Source organism: Ovis canadensis, chromosome 13, assembly GCF_042477335.2.
Source record: "Ovis canadensis isolate MfBH-ARS-UI-01 breed Bighorn chromosome 13, ARS-UI_OviCan_v2, whole genome shotgun sequence".
NCBI classification, from domain to species: domain Eukaryota; kingdom Metazoa; phylum Chordata; class Mammalia; order Artiodactyla; family Bovidae; genus Ovis; species Ovis canadensis.
Genome location: NC_091257.1, coordinates 94,853,382 through 94,877,210, shown reverse-complemented (window position 1 = coordinate 94,877,210; position 23,829 = coordinate 94,853,382). Strand labels below are relative to the sequence as shown.

General features: G+C 48.8%; 1 protein-coding gene across 6 annotated transcripts in view; it reads left to right on the top strand.

The window, feature by feature from the left end:
• Positions 1 to 23,829, top strand: part of ATP9A (ATPase phospholipid transporting 9A (putative)) — a 130,151-nt gene that overhangs the window by 24,968 nt on the left and 81,354 nt on the right. For 4 of the 6 annotated variants that reach the window (XM_069547053.1, XM_069547051.1, XM_069547055.1 and 1 more), the window contains exons 2-4: positions 5,706 to 5,850; positions 8,013 to 8,126; positions 14,716 to 14,824. In XM_069547053.1, the coding sequence (XP_069403154.1) occupies positions 5,706 to 5,850; positions 8,013 to 8,126; positions 14,716 to 14,824 (368 nt within the window). Of the gene's footprint in view, positions 1 to 4,636; positions 4,751 to 5,705; positions 5,851 to 8,012; positions 8,127 to 14,715; positions 14,825 to 23,829 lie in introns of those variants that run through there. The other 2 variants (XM_069547057.1, XM_069547054.1) reach the window with 2 other exon arrangements.

Below are 23,829 nucleotides of genomic sequence, written 5' to 3'. Positions count from 1 at the left end.
GTGATCGCAGCCATGAAATTAAAAGACGCTTACTCCTTGGAAGGAAAGTTATGGCCAACCTAGACAGCACATTAAAAAGCAGAGACCTTACTTTGCCAACAAAGGTCCGTCTAGTCAAGGCTATGGTTTTTCCAGTGGTCATGTATGGATGTGAGAGTTGGACTGTGAAGAAAGCTGAGCGCCGAAGAATTGATGCTTTTGAACTGTGGTGTTGGAGAAGACTCTTGAGAGTCCCTTGGACTGCAAGGAGATCCAGCCAATCCATCGTAAAAGAGATTAGTCCTGGGTGTTCATTGGAAGGACTGATGCTGAAGCTGAAACTCCAGTACTTTGGCCACCTCATGTGAAGAGTTGACTCATTGGAGAAGACTCTGATGTTGGGAGGGATTGGGGGCAGGAGGAGAAGGGGACAACAGAGGATGAGATGGCTGGATGGCATCACCGACTTGATGGACATGAGTTTGGGTAAACTCCAGGAGTTGGTGATGGACAGGGAGGCCTGGCGTGCTGTGATTCATGGGGTCACAGAGAGTTGGACACGACTGAGCGACTGAACTGAACTGAACTGATTGTTACCTTTTTTTTTTTTTTAATTTTGATTGTTTGTTTTTATTTTTTGGCTGTGCTGTGTAGCATGTGGGATCTTAGCTCCCTGACCAGAGATCGAACCCAAGCCCCCTGCATTGGAAGCTTGGGATCTTAAACACTGGACTGTCAGGAAGGTCCTTTAGGTTACCGTTTAAGATACACTGGTAGAAATAAAGGGCAGGAATTTTCAAACAAGGCATAACTGGCATTTGGGGCTGGATCATTCTTGGTTGGGGGGGAGCGTTGTCCTGGGTTTTCTAGAATGTTTAGCAGAATCTTGGCCTCCTCCACCTAGGAGACACCAGTAACTAGCCCCCTTCTTCCTGCTGAGGATCACTGATTTAAGACATGCAGATTGAAAGGACTTCCCTGGTTCCCTAGTGGTTCAGACTCCCACAGGGGACGCGGATTTGATCCCTGGTCTGGGAACTAAAACATTCCACATGCCTTGAAATGCACCCCCCTGCTCCCCCCGCCCCCCGGCCAAAAAAAAAAAACGAACACATGCAAATTGAGGCAAACTCTAGAACTTAGAAAGTGGAGGTGGTTGGTATGTAGAAATCCCGTGCGTGTGTGTGTGTGTGTCTGTGTGTCTGTGTCTGTGTCTGTGTGTGTGATTGCTCAGCAAATTGCCTTCAGTTGGGGGGCCGCTTACTGATGTTCCCTTGACTGAGGTTTGGTCCAGAGCCAGGCGGGAGGAGGGGCCTTGACCGAAGCCGTAAGGCTGCACGGTCCAGGGAAGCTCTGTCTTGCTGGCGTGCTCTCCATCTGCACCATCCATCCATGCCGCTGGCCTCCTGTGACTGCGGAGCACTCAGGATGCGGCTACTGAGAATGAGGAACTCAGCTCTTATTTTAAGTAACTTCAGTGTAAAATTTCCATGTTTGCACAGCCCCGAAGAAATCAGTGTGGAGAGGTCAGGATGGTAAGACCACAGGCTTTAAAAGCTTAGAAGTGAAGATGCACAAAACGCATACAAAATGCAGTAAAAAGCATCTTTCAGGACAGTCCAGTCGCGTGGCAGACAGGACTGTTAGGAGACCTGGGGGGCAGTTAACACACCAACTTAACACTGACTTTGCCGACTATGTGTGTGTGACTCTTTGCAGCCCCATGGACTGTAGCCCGCCAGGCTTCTCTGTCCATGAGATTCCCCAGGCAAGAATACTGGCGCGGGTTGCCATTTCCTCCTCCAGGGAATCCTCCCAACCCAGGGATTGAACCCGCGACTTCTGCACTGGCAGATGGGTTCTTTACCGCTGAGCCATCTGGAAAGCCCAACATTGGCTTTAGCAGAGTAAAATAAAAACAGAAGCCAATTTACTGATGCCTGACACTTGGCCTTTCCAGGTGGCGCTAGTGGTTAAAGAACCCGCCTGCCGGTGCAGGAAACATAAGAGACCTGGGTTCGATCCCTGGGTTGGGAAGATCCCCTGGAGGAGGAGGGCGTGGCACCCCACTCCAGTATTCTTGCTGGAGAATCCCACGGACAGAGGAGTCTGAGGGGCTGTAGTCCGTGGGTTCACAAAGTCAGACACGACTGAAGTGGCACAGCGTGCATGGAAGGCAGGAGAAGCCGAGGAGATGGACACACCTAGGCTCTCTGCCCGGGTGCTCAGAGCCTCTGGTGTCTCTGCATCTTCCTTGCGACTCCATTTTTCAGGCTGACTCTCCCTAAATGGGAGCAAGGCAGCTGGCTGCCTGCAACTCCAGGCTTGTTTTCTGCCACCTAAACAACTGCAGGGTGAAGGGCACATCTTTTCTGGAATTTCTAGCGAAACCCCCCCACCAGGCCTCTCATCGGCCCCTCCTCTGAGCCCATGGGCATGTTGAGGGCTTTGCTTGGCCAAGCCTGCGTCCTGGGCTCATCATACTTGGAGCTCAGAGGTGGGGTCAGCCTCGGCTAGTTCAGGTGGAGAGATGGAGGGAAACTGACTTACTGAATTCTGATGAAAGAGTAAGTGCAGGATACGTGGCCTAGGCTGAGGGCCCGAACTTGAGGCGGGATGCACTTGGACAGGGCCCCCCCCTAAGGCTGGGGTGCCGGGCTGGTTGGAGATGGTGCAGTTCAGGCCACTGGATGGCGGGAGTGGAGCCAGTCTGCAGGCGGGGCAAGCAGGCGTCAGTCCCCGTGGTGAAGACGGGGTGGTAGGCACAGCAGTGGTTGGCACACTTGGTGTGAGGGAGCGGGAGCCCGCAGCCTCCCTGGTGGACGCCGGCAGAAGGGCCCCCAGACAAACCTGGCTGTGAGAGAATCCCAGCTCTGGCGTGGAGGGGCCGGGGCCTGGGGTGTGCATGGGAGGGCCCTGGGAAGGTGACCCCAGGGCCACAGGGGGGCTGAAGGGCCTGAGGGACATCATGTCCCGGGCACATGGCCGACCACAGCACGACTCACATGCAGACGCTGCCCACCTGGCCTCCGGGCTGCGGCCTGGGAACCTGGGGGGGTAGGAGAGGAGGTGGGGGGCACCTTTTCCTCCAGGGGCGTCTCTCCAGCGCCTGCTACTGAGGACACTTAGCATGTCACTGCCCTGAAGGAGTCTGTCCACCCACCCAGCAGGCACTGAAGGGTGACTAGGGAGCTTCCAGCCTGTCCCTTGATGTGAGAATTCATGGGCGTGGCTCGGGCAGGGCAGCTAATGCGCATGCCGAAGAGCTTCGGTCTGGGGCCAGCTACACAGACCTCGGTGACACAAAGTCCTAATTTTGCCTTGTGCCAAGTGCTTGCCTGCTTTTGTATTTGTGAGGAAGCAGAAGCGAAGGGTCTTGTTCCAAAGTTAGGTTCCCCCTCAATCCCTTCCCAGGACCTGGAACCTTGGTTGGACCAAGTGAGCGCTTAATAAATGCTTATATTATGGATTTAGCTGAAAACACACACAGATACACACATAGACACACATTTAGCCCCATAGGTAATATGCTTACATTTAGCCCCATAGGTAATACGCGCACATTCAGCCCCACACACAGGTAATATGTGTCCAGTGTGACCAGAGAATACATAGGAAAAGGCCCCCCACCCCCTCCTTCCAAAGGAACCCACATTATCAGCTCATTATGCAGGTTTTCTGCACTTTCAAGCACATCTGCGCATTATCCTCTTGCCTTCGTGCAAAGAATGGCGTCCTGGACACACCTTTCAGCCTTTTCCATTTAGCAGACTTGCAAATAGGACCATTTAGCACACGCAGCTCTGTCTCCTCCTTTAAAGACTGTTGAGCATCCCCTTGTATGAATCTTTCCTGCTTGTTTGACCAGCACCCCCTTTTTTCCTTTAATACTTTTTTGGCCGCACCAGACAGCATGTGGGGTCTTAGTTCCCTGAGCAGGGATTGAACCCATACCCCTTGCATTGGAAGCCGGGAGTCTAAACCGCCGGACCGCCACGGAAGCCCCAACCAGCCCCTGCCCCCTGCTCTGATGGCCGATTAGGTTGGTTTCCAGTCTTCGCTGCCTCACGCAGGCTGCCCTGCATGAGCTGCCCCGTGCACGTGCATGCCTGAGGGATACGCCTCAGAGAGTTTAACCTTTGTTGTGTGGAACCTTCTGCCAGCAGAAGGCAAACAGAACTCACATCAACAGTCAGCCCGACCGTCTGTGGTTCTCTTCAGCTTTCCTTAGAAACGTCCCACTCTGGGCATCATCATTACAGGATTGTTACAGGATAGGGGGAGAATTGCTGGTGCACGGCAGACTCAAAGCCCACGAGGAAGGTTTCTGCAGATGGAAGGGTGTGCTTGTGCTCAGCGAATCCCCCGTCCCCCCTTCTTTCGGCACTTCGCCCCACGCTGGCCCGCTTGGGTGATTCACACCCAAGAGCAGGAACGGGGTTGGATTCCTCCAGGTTTCCCTGTGTTTCTCTGGCCAACACGAATGAGTTACTTAGAAGTGAAACCTGTCCTCATGGGAGCCACCAGCAGCCTCCCTGCCCCACCCCCAGCACTGGTTTACTGGAACCAGGATGCTATTTTTAAGAAAGAGCATCGTGTTTCATCATGGAAATTTTGAGCATCTGAGCAGGCAACTTGCTGGCTTGCCAATGTTTAGAGTCCTGAGCCCACGGCCTGTGTGTGCTCAGATCTGTACCCAGCGCCTCAGCAGGACATGCCTGGTCTGAAAGAGAAGGGACAGAAGGTGGGTCTGCCGCTGACAAGTAATTATGTAAGTCGTGATGGCCACATCGGGAGGGTTTGCTTTCAGCTGGCAGCGTCTCAAGGGGCTGGCCGGGCTGGGCTTCCTCCCTCGCAGCCTGTGTGTGTGCTGGGGCCCGGGTAGGAACATTCTGCCTGTGGTCTTTCTACTACAAGGGGCTGATGAGGGTCATAATTCTCAAGATGCCTTGTTCACGGGCTCTCCTGAAGGATGTGGTGCCTTTTTTGGGTGAGAGTCGGGGTTGAGGATATGTGTCTCAGAGCAGCCTAATTTCATCAGAGCCGGGCAGGTGACCAGGTGTCCCTGCCCTCGAACAGGGCACCTGAGGAGCTGCCCTCTGGGGGCAGCCCTTGGGGTCAGCTTGCCTACAGCTGGCACGCTGGCCCGTCTCCCGGTTATGTGGCTCTGAGTCAACATCTTCCTGGCGTTTTCCTCCAATGTGTTGCTAAAAAGGAGAGATGGGTATGGAAGGAGATTCTTTTCCTTCTCTTCTTTGATAGTAATCTTGGTGTGACTAGCACTCTTGATAGCTTTGAGAATAAGACAGACCGGCTTCAAGGCCAGACTCAGCCGTTTCTCACATTTTGGCAGACTCAGGGGCTTTTTTCAGCTGTCCTGAGCTTTCCTCTCTCATCTGCAACATGTCAAAGTGATAAAAGTTCTTATTGTTATGTATTTACTTTCTAAATCTTAAAAAAAAACCCAGATCCTGCTTTCCTAAATAATTTGGGCTTGGGGACAAAGCATCTTTGATTTGGACCACAGCTGGCTTCTTAGATGCCTCAGCTCTGTTTTCCCTGCCCACTGAAGGGTGAAGCCCCATGTGGGGCTGTGGTTCTGACCCAGTGATGATGCTTTAGAGAGAGAAGTTCTGAGAGGGCGTGGCCTGGGCGGCCTGGCGGTGTGGGCGTGGCCTTGGCGGTGTGGGCGTGGCCTTGACCGTGTGGGTGTGTCTTTCCCACAGGTGCAGCGAGTGGCTGAGATGCTGCGGAGGAGGCGAGCCCAGGCCCCGCACAGTCTGGTTGGGGCACCCGGAGAAGAGGGACCAGCGATACCCTCGAAATGTCATTAACAACCAGAAGTATAACTTCTTCACCTTTCTGCCTGGGGTACGTACGGGCCGGGACAACATCGTTTTTTCCTTCTTAATACCACATGTTTGCAGTGGTACCGGTCTTAGAAGACCGAGGCTCCTGCCGCAGGATCGTGTCTTTTCCACGTCACCCCAGCTGCTGGCCTTTCACCTCCCTTAGTCCTGAGCACCTGAAAGATGTTGCCTTCTGTCTGCAAGGCAGTGAGACTCCACCTGATCGGTTGGAATAACTTCACATTTATTTGGTGTGTTCGGCCTAAGAGGAGTGAAAAAGATATTTTGAGGGCCTAGCTTTGTTACCAAAAAAAAAAAAATCAATGCCTGTATTTCCCCCCCTTACCATCTTGGAGCACATATTCAGAATAGAAAAGCTGGGGGATAAAAGTGTAGAGAAATTTTTTTATTTTTCCTTGGCTGTACTGTTGTGGTTGCAGCCCATGGGGTCTTTTGCTGAGGCGTGCAGGCTCAGCAGTTGAGGCCTGTGGGTTTACCTGCCTCACAGCATGTGGGGTCTTAGTTCCCCGACCAGGGATCAAACTTGCATCCTCTGCGTTGGGAGGTGGATTCTTTCTTTAAATTTTTAAAAAATATTTATTTATTTGGCTCTGCTGAGTCTGAGTTGTGACATGCGGGATCTAGCTCCCAGAACAAGGAACAAACCCGGGCCCTCCTGCATTGGGTGCTTGGAGTCTTAGCCGCTGAACCAGCAGGGAATCTCGGGAGGTGGATCCTTAACCACCGGACTGCCAGGGAAGTCCCAAGAAATCTTTGTAAGATAGATTTTAATACTTCCACCCAGAGAGATTTTCTATTAACACATTTGCTAATGTTTGTTTTGTTTAGTAGTATATTACTCTGCGACTGTCTGTTTTGTCCATTAATTTATACAAATCAACAGACAAGCCTTCTGAAAACCTTCCCCCCCTGCCTAGCACACCCTTAAGTTAAATATCGATTTCTATCCATGGTAACCTCCAAAACTACACCAGCTGGCTGTAGAAGTGGCAGCAACAATCGGTTCCAAAGCTGAAAGAAAAAAAAATAAATCACTGATTTACTGAGAGAGAACATGGAAACAAATACCTCATACTGTAGCGTAAGGTTAGCCTGAATTTCTTTTTAATAATTGGTTTATTTTTGGCTGTGCTGGGTCTTTGCTGCTGCCTGCAGGCTTTTCTCCAGTTGCAGCGAGCAGAGGGTTGCTCTCTAGTTGCAGTACGGAGGCAGCTCACCGCAGAGGCTTCTCGCCGTGGAGCACAGGCCCTGGGGCACACAGGCGCAGTGGTTGCGGCTCGCTGCCCACAGGGCCCAGGCTCGATAGCTGTGACCCACAGGTCTCGTTATTCCATGGCATGTGGGATCTTCCTGGACCAGGGATCGAACCTGTGTCTCCTGCGTTGGCAGGCGGATTCTTTACCACTGAGCCCTGAGGGAAGCCCCTGAATGTTTCTTTAAGGGTGATTTTTGACTCCATTTATTGCTACCCGGTTCAGCCCTCCCCCCTGGCCCCTGAAATCTCTGTATCTGAAGTCAAGTGCAAGTTAATGTCTCATTCATGGAAACTCTGAGGCACGTCAGGCCACTCTCCCATATCTTGCAGCTGCACCGCTGGGGTGTGCGGAGCATCCACGTCCCCACGGCAGGGCAGGAACGAGGGGCTGGACGGTGCCCTGAGCAGACAGGGCATTTCCGCTCGTTGCCTGATGGCCAGATGAGTTGGAAACCGCCAGAACCCTCCGGCCACGTGGGATGGAATTCTGCTGTAGTTACTTCTGGCGCTGAAATCATACCATCGAGACATCGATGTACCCCTCTTGATTCAATCTTACAACCTAGGCCTTTCTCACTAAACCCTCTCCAGTGGCATTTGGAGTGGCCTTTTCTGCACTTGGAAAAGAGGTTTAAAAAATAAAGCCTAACAGCTGTTGTCAGAGACCCCACACCCAGAGGTCCCCACTGTGCTGAATTTGGTGTTTAGAATTCCCACGGGTATCATTTGCTTCTTTATTTGACAAATGATGTTTTCATCACCCAGGTGTGTGTTCCTAAACAGGTGTCAGTGTAAAGTGTGCGTGCAGGTGCCACGTGAGTTGCGTTCTCCTGAGGGAGTGTTTGCAAGGTCACCCGTCTGCCTCGCTCCGAGCCCACCGCCTCAGGTGTCTTCTCTCTCCATTGCAGGTGCTGTTTAACCAGTTCAAATACTTCTTCAACCTCTACTTCCTGCTTCTCGCCTGCTCCCAGTTCGTCCCCGAGATGCGACTCGGAGCGCTCTACACCTACTGGGTTCCCCTGGTGAGTCAGTTGGGGCATCTTTTCGGGGGTGTCTGAGGTTGGGCAGCTGCAGGGTCTCTGTCCTTCAGGTGGCTGGAACAGAACGTGGTCTTTCAAGGGAGAGGACGCCCCCAGGCCAACACGTTGGGAGCCCCTGAGGTTTTCCTGGTGGCGCTCTGTTCCATCCACTGCGGGCCTCGGCGCCTCGGCTCCTCCTTCCATCTGTCTATCTGCTGTCCAGTCTCTCCTTGTTTCAGCAAGCGGTTCCTGCCTGCTCACCGCGGATTGCTGGGTACTGGGCCCTGGGTCCCGAGAAAGGCAGGGCCTCTGACCCCGTGGCTTGTGCTCTTTGAATCGTTTTCTGTTTGTGATGGAGTCTATGTGAGCGTGAGGGGTTGACCACGATTCTGCGCTTCAGTGTGTCTGTGTATGGAGTGTGACTCACCTGAGGCTTGTAAATAAATACACGGAAGTCTGGAAGGTTCTTCACCAAAGCTACTAGTTTTCTTTGGAACAGAGGTGAAGGTGGGCTCTTTGTGAGCCCATGGACTGTAGCCCGCCAGGCTCCTCTGTCCATGGGATTCTCCAGGCAAGAATACTGGAGTGGGTGGCCATTCCCTCCTCTACGGGATCTTCCTGGCCCACAGATCAAATCTGGGTCTCCTGCATTGCAGGCAGATTCTTTACCTCTGAGCCACTAGGGAGTCCTTGGAGAGGGTGGTGTGGCCTTTTAAGTATTTTTTATCTTCAGGCACAGAGGCCTCTGTCTTAAGTCGCCGCAGTGCCTTTCTGGAAGTTGGAAACTTACGGGAAACTACATTAGCTCAGATGTGTAGTCAAGGTGTTTGAAACTATTTAGAATAGAGTTGCTCCCTCTGCAGGGGGAGACCACGTTGGTTCTTGGGCCTGGTGACCAAGGATCAAAGTGTTGAACGCAACTTGAAGGCAGGTGCTACGCCCATTTCTGGCCTGAGATGTATTCTGCATGTCGGTACCAATGATGCTGACCCCGGGGACTGCAGAAGCCCCTCAGGAAATGCAGTGAGGGCCCGTGTAGGGGCCAGGATGGCTTGGAGGGCTCCCGCCCTTCCAGCGAGAGCCTCACTCCAGTTCTAGCCTTTGTCTCTTCGCTGAAATGATGCTCAGAGTTTCCAGGAGGAGCCAGGAACCTGACTCCCGATGCAAACAGCTGAGTCCTGGTTTTCCTGGGCCTCTGGCTGTAGAGAGAAGCCAGGGTTGCCAGCAGCCTCGGGCAGTCCTGAGGCTTCTAAGTGCCCCATGGCCAGAGTTCCCTGTGATGGTGCAGAGACAGAAGGAGGCAGTCGTCTTGCCCAGGTTCTTCCTCTCTTTCCAAGGGCTGCAGAGAAGGGAGCTTGGGGTCAAAGACGACTGGAGGACGCCTGTTTCCCGGTGACTACAGCTGGTTTCCCCTAAGTCCCCTAGATGTTTATGCGGAGAATCAATTCCCAGTGCTCGGCTGACGTACATTTTGAAATGTGTCTGACCGCCCTCAGAGTCCTCTCGTTTCACGCCCAGCTGTGAGCTCAGTGGCTCAGAACAAGGGCTGTGGGGCCAGACAGTTGCCCTGCAGCCTCGTTGAGAAGCCGTGTGATTGGAACTAGCTTTTCGGAACCTCGGTTTCCTCATCTGTAAGTAGGGTGTGATCGTGTCTATTCCGGTGGTTTGTTGGGAGGTGCTGTGAAGTACAGCAAGTAGAAAGGTGCAGATAGCTCCTGACTCATAGAAAATTCTCAGAAAATGTCCTCATTTGAATTTTAAAATTCTGGTACCAGTGCCATTGTTGGTCATCGTGTGGATTGCATCTTAGCTTTTGGTAACATTTTTTCTCTTTTTTTGAAAAAGGTATTTATTTATTAGGCTGCGTCGGGTCTTAGTGGCATTCAAGCTCTTCCCTTGCAGTGTGCAGGCTTCTGTCTGGCTGTGGTGCGCAGGCTTAACTGCCCTGTGCTGTGTGGGGTTTTAGTTCCTGGACCGGGGGTCACCCCCACATCCTCACTGGAAGCAGTTCTTAACTACTGGACTCCCAGGGAAGTCCTGGTAACTTCTTCCTCGATGCTAATGTATTCGTGGGAGATGTTCCTCAGGAAACAGATGAGATAATCAGTAAAATAATACATCGAGATTTCTCTGTTATTAAGACGCAGTCTAGACGATACTGAGTTTTCAGTTCCCCTGGGTGTCGCCAGCACCCGTGGTCAGGGCAGGACATTCTTACCAGCCCAGAAAGTTCCCTTTGCCCCTCTCCAGTCAGCCCGCCTCCCCAAGCAGGAGTAGCTGCTTTTCTGATTTCTCTCAGGAGTTTTGCTTTAGTAGATCTTTTTTTTTTTTTTTGACTGCACCTTGCGGCTTACGGGATCTTAGTTCCCCACCCAGAGATCTAACCTGGGCCCTCCGCAGTGGAAGCATGGAGCCCTAACTTCTGGGCCTCCAGGGAATTCCCGTGAATCTGCTCTTGGTGTGCAGCTTTACGGGAGAGTCTCAGCGCCTGCAGGGTTTTGTCTGTTCACTGTCACCACCTCTGATATCCTTACAAGTTTAGCCAAGCCTCCACTGCCACTCAAGCTTCTTTCTTAGTATCTTTGGCCCTTCAGTCAGTTCAGTTGCTCAGTTTCGTCCGCCTCTTTGCGACCCCATGAACTGCAGCATGCCAGGCTTCCCTGTCCATCGCCAACTCCCAGAGCTTGCTCAAACTCATGTCTATTGAGTCGGTGATGCCTTCCAACCATCTCATCCTCTGTCGTCCCCTTCTCCTGCCCTCAATCTTTCCCAGCATCAGGGTCTTTTCAGATGAGTCAGCTCTTTGCATCAGGTGGCCAAAGTGTTGGAGTTACAGCTTCAGTATCAGTCCTTCCAATGAACACCCAGGACTGATCTCCTTCAGAATGGACTGGTTGAATCTCCTTGCAGTCCAAGGGACTCTCAAGAGTCTTCTCCAACACCACAGTTCAAAAGCATCAATTCTTCGGCGCTCAGCCTTCTTCACAGTCCAACTCTCACATCCACACATGACTACTGGAAACACCATAGCTTTAAGTAGATGGACCTTTGTTGGCAAAGTAATGTCTCCGATTTTTAATATGCTGTCTAGGTTGGTCATAGCTTCTTTTAATTTCGTGGCTGCAGTCACCATCTGCAGTGATTTTGGAGCCCAAGAAGATAAAGTCTGTCTCTGTTTCCATGGTTTTCCCATCTATTTGCCATGAAGTGATTTGGCCCTTAGGGACCTCCAAAGCTGGAAGGTTCCAATTTATATCTGGACCACATTTGCATCTCTTTGTAAAGCAGTTTGTAGCTTAAGAGATGGCAGGTCTCCTGTGATTGGTGAGGATTCTGTGTGCGTGTGTTGGGGTAGCGGGGAGGTCATAGATATGGTAACTTGTGTGTGTGAGCCCCCTGGCTCTTAAGGAGTTTCACTCAGTTGGAAAGTCACTTTCAGCTCTGGGTCCCAGCACCTGGCTATGTGCCTGTGTGCTAAGTTGCTCAGTCGTTTCCAACTTTTGTAGCCCGCCAGACTCCTCTGTCCTTAGAATTTCCTAGGCAAGAATGCTGGACTGGGTTGCCATGCCCTCCTCCAGGGGATCTTCCCGACCCAGGAATCGAACCTGTGACTCTTGTGTCTGCAGCATCGGCAGGCAGGTTCTTTACCACCGTGCCACCTGGGAAGCCCATGGTGACTTAGGAAGCAGTATTCATATGCAGCAGGGAGGTCAGCCCCTCCTGTCTTTGTGGTAAGCACACACTTCCCATTAACATCGATGGGATTTAGCCAGGCCCACGCAGAGAGAACTAGAAACTGGAACACTTGAAAAAACAAACAACCGAAACCTGGATTCTGGCGCAGAACAAAACAGCGGCGTGGGGGGTGGGGATTCTGCAGACGTGGGCCGCGCTTTTCCTGACCAGGTTTTCTCGCCTCCCTATGTGGTCTGGTCACGCTTTCATTCTGAAATGTACCGGTTTTTCTGTGGCTTCAATGTGTACTTTCCTTCTGATTGGAAACAGGAGAAATCCTTTGATGGCAAAGATGTATGGGCCTTGGGAGGGGTTCCGCAAAGCGGCACATCGCTGACTAGATTTACATAAGAGATTTAAATCGAAAGAGATTTGAATCGAAGTTAATATATTGCACGGGGTAAACAGTATGAAAATGAAATCCTCAAAGGATTCACGACTGCTAACCTCAGGGGCAGTTGTGCCCTCTGTATTAAAAAAAAATGACTTTAAAAAGAGAGATGACAAGGCTCTTTTGTAAGAAAAATGAATGGCTGCTCTTGCTTTTATTGATACAAGAAGAAAAATCAAGACGAAAATAGATTCCTACCATGGGTGACAGACACCAGTCCGCACTACGTTTTATGAGTAGGGATATCTAACGTGGGAAGGTGGGGTGGCTTAAAATTTTCCTTTTACTAATGGGTGCTTATGCAGTCAGTACTTTAACATGAGGATTCCCTTGGCGGTTCAGTTGTTAAGACTTTGCCTCCAGTGTAGGGGATGCAGGTGTGTTCCCTGCTAGGGGAGCTAAGAGTCCACATACCTTGTGGCCAAGTAAGAAGTCCCCACCTCACCCCGTCCCCTTCTTTGCAGAGGAATCTAACCAATAGTTAAGGAGTGGGGGCTTCCCAGGTGGCGCAGTGGTAAAAAATCTGCCTGCCAGTGCAAGACACGCAAGGCATGTGGGTGTGATCCCTGAGTCAGGAAGATCCCCTGGAGTAGGAAAGGACAACCCACCCCAGTATTCTTGCCTGGAAGATTCCGTGGACAGAGAAGCCAAGTGGGATATCGTCCATGGGGTCACAAGAGTTGGACATGATTGAACACACACTCACACACACACACACAGACCTTATAATAAAAAAAAAAGTTAAGGAAAGGATATTGGAAAATCTTCAGCAGTGTATGGAATCTTTGTTGGTGTTTATCTGAACTGGAATGTGAAGTCAAGTGGGCCTTAGAAAGCATCACTGCGAACAAAGCTAGTGGAGGTGATGGAATTCCAGTTGAACTATTTCAAATCCTGAAAGATGATGCTGTGAAAGTGCTGCACTCAATATGCCAGCAAATTTGGGAAACTCAGCCGTGGCCACAGGACTGGAAAAGGTCAGTTTTCATTCCAATCCCAAAGAAAGGCAATGCCAAAGAATGCTCAAACTACCGCACAATTGTACTCATCTCACACGCTAGTAAAGTAATGCTCAAAATTCTCCAAGCCAGGCTTTAGCAATACATGAACTGTGAACTTCCAGATATTCAAGCTGGTTTTAGAAAAGGCAGAGGAACCAGAGATCAAATTGCCAACATCTGCTGGATCATGGAAAAAGGAAGAGAGTTCCAGAAAAACATCTATTTCTGCTTTATTGACTATGCCAAAGCCTTTGACTGGGTGGATCACAATAAACTGGAAAATTCTGAAAGAGATGGGAATACCAGACCACCTGACCTGCCTCTTGAGAAACCTGTATGCAGGTCAGGAAGCAACGGTTAGAACTGGACATGGAACAACAGACTGGTTCCAAATAGGAAAAGGAGTACGTCAAGGCTGTATATCGTCACCCTGCTCATTTAACTTATATGCAGTGAGTACATCATGAGAAACGCTGGGCTGGAAGAAGCACAAGCTGGAATCAAGATTGCTGGGAGAAATATCAATAACCTCAGATATGCAGATGACACCACCCTTATGGCAGAAAGTGAAGAGGAACTAAAAAGCCTCTTGATGAAAGTGAAAGAGGAGAGTGAAAAAGTTGGCTTAAAGCTCAACATTCAGAAAACTAAGATCATGGCATCCGGTCCCATCACTTCATGGCAAATAGATGGGGAAACAGTGGAAACAGTATCAGACTTTATTTTGGGGGGCTCCAAAATCACTGCAGATGGTGATTGCAGCCATGAAATTAAAAGATGCTTACTCCTTGGAAGGAAAGTTATGACCAACCTAGACAGCATATTGAAAAGCAGAGATATTACTTTGCCAACAAAGGTCCTTCTAGTCAAGGCTATGGCTCTTCTAGTGGTCATGTATGGATGTGAGAGTTGGACTGTGAAGAAAGCTGAGCACCGAAGAATTGATGCTTTTGAACTGTGGTGTTGGAGAAGACTCTTGAGAGTCCCTTGGACTGCAAGGAGATCAGTCCTGGGTGTTCTTTGGAAGGAATGATGCTAAAGGTGAAACTCCAATACTTTGGCCACCTCTTGCGAAGATTTGACTCATTGGAAAAGACTCTGATGCTGGGAGGGATTGGGGGCAGGAGGAAAAGGGGACGACAGAGGATGAGATGGCTGGATGGCACCACCGACTCGATAGTTGTGAGTTTGAGTGAACTCCGGGAGTTGGTGAGGACAGGGAGGCCTGGCGTGCTTCGATTCATGGGGTCGCAAAGAGTCGGACACGACTGAGTGACTGAACTGAACTGATCTGAACAGTGTTATGTCTGGAAGGTTGATTTCCCTACTGGCAGGTCGATACAAATAGGCCTCGTGACTCATTTTGTGCCCTGGTGGCCCACCTGCTTGGTTCTACCCATCCAAGTTTCTGCAGGTGCAGAACGTTGTGGCCTCTGAGAACAAAGTCTCTCTCTCTCTCCTGCAGGGCTTTGTGCTGGCCGTCACCATCATCCGAGAGGCGGTGGAGGAGATCCGATGCTACACGCGGGACAAGGAGGTGAACGCCCAGGTCTACAGCCGCCTCACGGCGAGAGGTCAGCCTCCTGCTGCCCAGCCCTGGGGGCGGGCGGCAGAGTGGGCATTGGGTCCCAACTCGGCCACAGGGCACTGACCGTCAGGGAGCAGAGTTCACAGCCCAGGGCCGTGGGGTGTGGCCGGCAGGGGCGGGGCAGTCACTCAGTGGCCAACGTCAGGGAGGCCAGCATGTGCCCCGGGCCTGGGGGGACTTTGGCCATATCCCTGGGCCATCACTGTGCCCCTGGAGCCCGTGCTGATGGGTGACCTGCGCCGTACCCGCCGGGGATTAACTGTGCGCTCCTGACATTCTCTCCGTGCTCACCCCTTTCCCCCGCTGGCTGAGGAGGCAGCCCTTCTGTTGGGGTTTGGGCGTGTGCGTGCTCAGTTGAGTCTGACTCTCTGCAGCCCCAGGGACTGTAGCCCACCGGGCTCCTGGGGCCATGGGATGCCCCAGGCAGGAATACTGGAGTGGGTGGCCATTTCCTCCTCCACGGGATCTTCCCGACCCAGGTATTGAACCCATATCTCCTGCGTTGCAGGCAGATTCTCTGCCACTTCAGCTCTCTTGGTGTGGAGGCTGTAAACTCTCCTACACAGGTTTTCAAGGGAGCATAGCTCTAGAAGATATCCTTTCAACATCACAAAACTAATGTGACAACTTGGCAGTGTTAGTTTTTTAAGAAGGCACCAGGCTTCATACTAAATGTTGCATCTGTGAAGGTTTCTTTTGAGGGATCGTATAAATTTTCAAAATGGAAGAATAAAGAGTGAGGCATCTGACCCGAGGAGAATTGACTAGGCAGACTTTCATTTGAAGTTTTGAAATGGTGGAATTTTAAAAACCCACTCAAATACACCATGGAGAACCCACCAAACAACCCAACTGATGTCGACTTTTATTTCTAAGTACGGATTCTACCTAGATTTCCGGTAAGAAATGAGAATGTTACCTTACACACCCAAGGATGACTGATCCTGTTCAGGGATTAATGTTTCAGGAGCAGTTGAGGGGGATAAAAGCTGTGCTTTGCCTCCAGGAAATTGAGAATTCTGAAAGAGATAAGATAGATGCCTGAGGGAGCCTGCACCCAGCCAGGCTGTGAACTGCTTTATGTAAGTGCCTCAGTCTTCACAAGAAGCAGTTCATCTGTAGTTTGTGGGATCTGAGGAGAATTTTCCTTCTAGGAAAAATTTTGGAGAAATTTATTTAAGGCTCCCCCAATTTTTTTTTTTTTAGTATAAACACATGATGGCACGCTTCCTATGTGGCTCAGTGGTAAAGAATCTGCCTGCTGGGCAGGAGATGCAGGTTCCATCCTTGGTTCGGGAAGATCCTCTGGAGAAGGAAATGGCAACCCACTCCAGTGTTCTTGCCTGGGAAATCCCATGGACAGAGGAGCCTGGTGGGCTGCAGTCCACGGGGTCACAAAGACTCGGACGCGACGAGTAACTAGACAGCAACCGCATGCAAGTATTTTGCTTTAGTTCATTTAAGCAGATTTTCATAGTTGGTCTTAAAAAGTTGCCAGTCTCTGGGAAAAGGAGGGATTTAGAGTTGGTATAGAAATGTTTTATTATTGCTAAACTACTTATATTTAGGGCGTTTTGCTACCTGAAGAAAGAAACCCCAACATAATCTTTGCAAAGGCAGGTGGCTTGGGCTTTCCACGGGGGTAACCAGAAGACCCCTCTGCAAGACATTTTTTTGTGGTTCGTGTATATTAAATCCTCCCTTAATAACATACTCTGACTATAACATTGACAGCGCTCAGCAACCGACAGAAGCTCCTCCGGAGAGGGTGTGGTGGGCCTCTGTGGAGCTCAGGAGGCGGGTCTGGGGACCCCATGCGTCAGCCGTCCAGGCTCCGCACCTTCTTTGCTTCTTTTCATGTTGCAATTGCTTTTCCCGTGAATGATTTTTTTTTTTCTGCCCTCCCCTGCAGACCCCCTTTCTCAGCCTCTGCTTTAGCTCCCTTCAGCTCTTGAAAAGACCCTAAGGAGAACTGGCAGATGGCTCCAGTGTTCAGAGCTTGCCTTCCTTTGTGGGTCTCCTTCTGTGGCCCGTGGTTTCCACTGTCATGCCAATCCAGCGGGAGGGGAGAACGGAGCAGAGTTCTGAGTGTCAATCCAGACCCTGGCTCCACAGTTTGTTCCAGAAGCCCCAGAAAAGAACGCACTGAAGAAAACCTCCAGCTTGGAACGTGGAAGCGCTGAGGGGGAGGGGGTGGGGGTGTAGTTATTGGATACACTGGGGAAAAGGCCAAGGTAAAAAGCTAAAATTGGAGGATTTCAGAGAGAGGAAGAGAAAGAAGCCCTTTTTGACCTTACCATTCAATCGTTTAATATTTTCTGGAGTAAGGGTTTTCATCAAGATCTTCTTTTAGTAAGTTCAGAAGCAGGGCAGCAGGTACATGCATGGGTATCCATGCAGGACTATTTTCTGTTTTTATCACATGGCATCTTAAAATGTACTTTTCAATGCTATTTTTGGAATTCAAGAAAGTTTGGAAACCAAAACAAGTCCTTGATCATGAGATTGTAAGCCATAATATTTACCTACGTTCTGTATAATTTCCTGATTTATAATAGCAACACTTGTATTAATACTAATATAGTTAAATAATTGGGGAAAGAACGTGAAAGTGTTAGTCGCTCAGTCATGTCTGACTCCTTGCGACCCCATGGACTGTAGCCCACCAGGCTTCTCTGTCCGTGGAATTCTCCAGATAAGAATACTGCAGTGGGTTGCCATGCCCTTCTCCAAAGCGGATCTTCCTGATCCAGGGATCGAACCTCTGTCACCTGCATTGCAGGCTGATTCTTTACCATCTGAACCACTGGGGAAGCCCAAATGGGTAGAGGGTGCTGATAATTTCTAACTAGCAAAATAGTTGCAAAAATTGTGTGGAAAACTCCTGTTTGCCCTCACCCAGGTTTATCAGTTTTTGACCTCTTGCTTTTGAATACTCTCCCCTCACCCTTTCTAAGTCCTTGGAGAATTAAGTTGCAGACATTATTTCCTTTTAACCCCTTAATGCTGCTGCTGCTGTTTAGTCCCTAAGTCATGTTCAACTCTTTCCAACCCCATGGACTATAGCTATAGACTGATTTTCCAGGCAGGAAAACTGGAGTGGGTTGCCATTTCCTTCTCCAGGTAACCCCTAAATGTGTGTGTGTGTGTTAGTCATTACCTTGTGTCTGACTCTTTGCGATCTCATGGACTGTAGCCCACCAGGCTCCTCTGTCCCTGGAATTCTCCAGGCAAGAATACTGGAGTGGGTTGCCATGCCCTTCTCCTGGATCTTCCTGACCCAGGGATCGAACCTGGGTCTGTTACATTGCAGGCAGATTCTTCACTGTCTGAGACACCAAAATAATTGTGTTTAATTCCTAGTAGGATGTTTCTCTTAAATAACACAGTATAATTACAAAGTCAGGAAATTTATCATCAATATATTACTGTTAACTTCCTCTAGACTTCTCACTCAGAATTTGCCATTTGTTCCCTAAATGTTCTTTAATAGTGTTTTTCTTTCTCCTAGTCCAGAAAGCAGTACAGGTTTGCCAGCTGCATTTGACTGCTTCCTTAATCTCCTCTAACTTGGCAGAGCGCCACTGATTTCTTTGTTGTGACATTGACATTTCTGAAAAGGACAGGCCAGTTTCAGGCCACTTTGCAGTCTGACCCTCAATTTGTGTTTGCCCAATATCTCAAAATTAGATTCAAGATATCGCACAGTTAGTATCATTATAAGAATGTCAATGGCAAAGATTCTGGGATGTTGCCAAAGTTTTAGAGGCATTATGTTAACCAAATTGAAAGAGTTCTGAACTTGGAGGGAAAAAGTTGATTTTAAACAACTGAACTTAAAACCCTGGAAATCAGGAACTTAGCACTGGGAGGAAAAATGGATAGTTTTTTTTTTTTTTAATTGCTGCTTCCAAGGGTTTTGATCATCTTGTTTCAATCAAGATGTATCTAGAACAACACACCAGTAGATCAATTTTTAATGTAATTGTCATAGTTTAATAAGTATTTGGAAGTGACAACCCACTCTAGTGTTCTTGCCTGGAGAATCCCAGGGATGGGGGAGCCTGGTGGGCTGCTGTCTCTGGGGTCGCACAGAGTTGGACATGACTGAAGCGACTTAGCAGCAGCAGCAGCAATAGTAAAATTAACCTACATGTACAAATGACCTTTTATTCATTCTTCAAGGGTATTTGAGACTCCATCACTTCCCAGAGTTTGTGATAGGTTTCTGTATTGCAGAGATAAACATGAGAGATTGGGACTTCAAGGAATTAATGGTGCAGCAAGGTATCCAGACAGGTAAATAGGATGATTCTAAAATGTGATTCGTAATTATACCGTAGTGGCACGAGCATTATGGCCCTTCTGAGCAACCACTGCATTTATGGTCCTAAGCATAGTGCCTGGCGGTGGAAGAAGTTAGTGGTTTTGAGTTTGTGTTCTGCCGGATTCAAGAGTCCTACTTCTGCCGCCCCTCTGACGTGGGGCAGATCCTTTAACCAGTCAGTGAATTGGGGATAATAATAGTGCCTACCTTGGAGGGTTGCCGTGAGTATAAGTCTTGCATGAGAAGAATTTAGCACTGGGCTGGGATTAGGTCTGTGCCCAGGAAAGGCAGCACTACTGGTATTGTAGCAGGGCTTCCTTAAATATTGGTGGATGACTAAATGGAGGTACGAGCTAGAAGTTAGGGGAGGTTATGGGAGTGCATCAGGCAGGAGCTGCTGGTGTCTTCGCAGAAGAGGTGACCTGCATCCTGAGTCCTAGAGGACGAAAGAAGGCAGGGCTGGCTTTGTGATTTGCAGTGCTGAATGCAGAGGGGCAAGGGGCCCCCGTGCAAAAATTGTTCAGAAGTTCAAGATGGCACAGCAGAGCGTTAAACCAAGTCACGGCCGCTTCCGAGTGCATCCCCCTGTGCCGTCACGTGGATCACATGCCCGGGAAGTGGCCTGGTAAAGAGTTCTCCGGCGGACTTCCCTGGTGATCCAGAGGTTAAGAAACCTGCCTTCTAATGCAGAGGACTAGGGTTCAATCCCTGGTCAGGGAACTAAGTTCCCACACGCTGCAGGACAGCTGTGTGTGTGCCACAGTAACTGAGCCAGCGTGCTGTACTCAGAACTTGTGCTCAGCAAGTGGAGAAGCTTGTAAGCCTCCACAGAGACCCGGCACAGCTGGAAGAAAGGAAGAAGAAAGAGTCTCCCAAAGGTCACGGACAGTGATGGTTAGAAGCGTGGGGGACAGAATTCCACGTTCTGGCTCCATCTTGTTCTTCCCAATTCAGCCTTGTTTCCTGAGCCGCTTCTTCCTGGGAAAAGAGAAGAAAAGACCATATAGGCCAGTGAAGACCAGAGACTCTGGGCAAGTTCATTTTGTGATCCGGGAATCTGTCATCACAGCATGCAGCAGGGAGACGGTGCATTGGAACTGTTAGAAAAATGCTGTCCAGAGTGAGAAGCAGGAGAGGAAAAAACGAAGGAAGGTTTTTCGACTGTAAACCAGCCAGGCGCTGGGTAAGGTCTGCTCTGTACTTTTTAAAACAGCCTCACGGAGGTGGGTTTTACAGATGGACATCCGAGGCTCGGAGAGGGACAGCGTCGTGTCCGAGATGATGTGGCAGTTACAGGGGAGAGCTGCGGCGTGAGCCTGGATGTCTCATGTGACACCTTCGCCTGTGAGCCTGGTCACCACTGGGCCCCGAGCTGAGGCTCAGACTTCCCCGTAGGGTCTCTTAACTGCCACAGTTTTCAGCTTTAGTACATAGTTTAAAAAGGCGTTTTTAAAATTGCTGCCTTAGTTGATTTACAGCGTTCTGTTACACTGTGCTTGTTTCTGGGGTACAGCAAAGTGATTCAGTTATATACTGAGTTGGCCAAAGCGTCCATTTGCACTTTTCTGTGAGGTCTTTTGGGCCAGCCCCGCACGCATGTATGATGGTGGTTTAGTCACTATGCTGTGTCCAACCCTTGTGACCCCCATGGTTCCTCACTGGATTCCTCTGTCCGTGGGCTTTTGCAGGCAAGAATGAATACTGGAGTGACTCCCTTCTCCAGGGGATCTTCCCAACCCGGGATTGAACCCGCGTCTCTTGCAGCTTCTGAGGCAACAGGGAAGCCTTTTCGGATTATTTTCTGTGATGATTTATTACAGGATATTGAACATACAATATGACAAAACACATTTCTGAGTCCAAAGAAGCCGATCCAGCCCCCTCATTCTGAAGCAGACAAACTGTTGGAAGCCACATAGGAAGGACGCTTTTCAATAAGTAATCACCCCCTTTCCTCCTGCGTGAAATCCACATTGAAACCTGATGAGGGACTTAAGAGAGGTTCTCTGACCTTTATGCATTTTATGACTTTAATTGTAGAGCTGTCTTTCCAAATTAATAGCATTCGGTGGCCCTGGAAACACCAACGCCGAAGAGGAGAGGGTCTTGAAGTTGTAGCAGACTTAGCAAACCTTTTGTTTTGCTACTTGAAAGATTTGGCTTGGGCCAAGAAATAATAATTAGTAAAGGAATTATTTTTCTTTATCCTTGACTTTCCCCAAACCCAAACTTTATTTCTGAAGCGGGGAACCTGCCTTGCTCATCACAGGTGGGGTGTGGGTAACTGGTTTCGAATTTTCACCAGATGAATTCCAGGGGTCTTCATGCCAGGAATGTTTTCCCAGACTAACTTGTGATCAAGGGCTAAATGAAGCAAGTGGATAATTAGCCTTGAAAGAAAGTGCAAACAGAAGCACAATTAACACAATTGCTGGTGCTTCTTTCCTGCTGGGGACATCTGGGCATAGGGTGAACCGCAAGTCATAAGTCAAAGGTCTGTGCAAAATGGAGGGACTCTCTTATCTTCAGCTTTTTAGGACAGATGTGTAAAAAACGGAGCTGGTATCTTCACCCTTCCTCCGTTCTTTCCAGAGTGTTCCTCCATGCTGCTCTATGCACCCTTTGCCAGTTACAGAGTAACCTCAAGGATCTCACTTCCATTTGAGAGTGATACATTTTAAAAAATTTAATTCAGAATCCACTTTACCCCATTATTTAGGACTGCAGTGAATATGACTAAAATTTGAAGTATAAAGATACACATGTGTTTCCTTTAGGACCTTGTATTCCAGTGGAGTTCGTCAGGAGATCGGATAGGGCAGGGAACATGGGTTCATTAGCGGCAGTTGTTTAGCTAATAGTTAATTAGCTAAACGGAAACCCTGTATTCTTAAACACAGGTACCATTCACGTTTTCAAAGCATGAACTCTGTCCAGACATGGGATAACACTAAAAATGTCTTCATCCTTTTCTCGAGAAGAGAATTACAGTGATGGTCTTTTAAAACTTTCTTATTAAAAATCATTTTAAACTGTGTTTTTGAAGTTGATGTACAGTTGATTCCCAGTGTTGTGCCAGCCTCTGCGGTACAGCAGAGCGACTCGGTTAGACACACACGGACAGTTCTTTCTTCTGTATTCTTTCTGCTGCGGCTTCTCACAGGACATTGAATACAGTTCCCTGAAAATTTGATTTTACTGAAGTACAGTTGACTTACAGTGCTCTGTTAATCTCTGGTGTACACCACAGTGGTTCAGTAATACATACACATATCCTTTTGCACTGTGGTTTATTATAGGTTATTGAATCCAGTTCCTATGCTAAACACTAGGACCTTATCTATTTTATTCATAAATAGCTTGTATCTGCTTAGTGATGGTCGTTTGGATATTCCTGCTGCAAAACAATTGCAAAGGTTTTTACTGAGGCTCTCAAATACAGCTCAGTAAGCGAAGCATTTCCCTTCCCAGGCTTCTCTCATTAAGATTCAGAGCATTAGCTTTTACAAGTCTTAACTTAAAATAGGTCTTGCCAAACACTTTCCCATACATTTTCTGACAGATGCGAAGTTTGTTATTTCAAACTCATAAGGTTCCTTTTATTCTTTCAAACTACTCAGAATTCACTTTATTACAAATCACTGGTGAACTGATCTACTGTTTAATCAAAATAAAAAAGCAACCCCGGAAAAAAAATCTCACATGCAAATTGCACTGTTATCTTTCCCAACAGGTATTTACCCCCTGCCGGGGGTGTTGGTCTATTCCATCATTATTGGGCACCAGAAGCAGGGGAGGACCATTTATATATTTATTTTAAAAGCCTCTGTTGAGTATAAACTTGTTAAATTTAAACTCCAGCCTTTCTTTTTAAAGTTCCCGCTAATTTAAACAAAAGCCCCAGGAAGTGGCCCGTGGAATTTATAATAATACTCTTCCACCCTGTTTTCACATAACAGTCTTTTCTCCGGCTTTGGGCAATGCAAGACAATCCGATTGGAAGACGAAAATATCAACTTTAAACCTGTGAACTCTGCCGGGCCTGCAGAGGCGTTTTCGTGTCAAGCCCAGGAAATGTACACATGCCGTAGAATTTACAACTCATCACTGTCACAGTCAGATTAGAGTGCGAGTTAAGGAGTTATACATTAACCAGGGTTAGTGCCTGGAGCTTGCTGCTAGAGACCTACAAAGGCAATTAATGTCCTCCGTGCACAATGAAAAATAGAAGTATAGCTGGAGGTGTTCGGGGGTCAGAAAATTGACCCACACGTACTAGTGCCCTGGAATTTACTTTTTTTTCTGCGGGTGGTTCTGCAGTTTGACTGAATTGTCATTTGCTTGTTTCAACTCATGGAAAACATCTGGTTTCTCTCTGCAGTGTAGACAAACTGCCCTTATTCTGAAGCTCTCATCCATGAAAAGCATGGTTTGGGCTCAATAGGTTTGCTTATGAAAGGCTCGGGGGTCCATCTCTGCAGAAATAAACAGATCTAGTAATTGGAAGTTTGTTCCCCATTATAAACTCTGACTCAAGAGACGGCTTGGGTGAAGTGGCCGAAGCTGAACGGGGTGCATTTATTTTATGGAAGGCATTTCATGATTTAGGATGTGGCTGGCAGGCAATCTGCCGCTTAACCTTTGAAAAATCTCTTACCCAACTT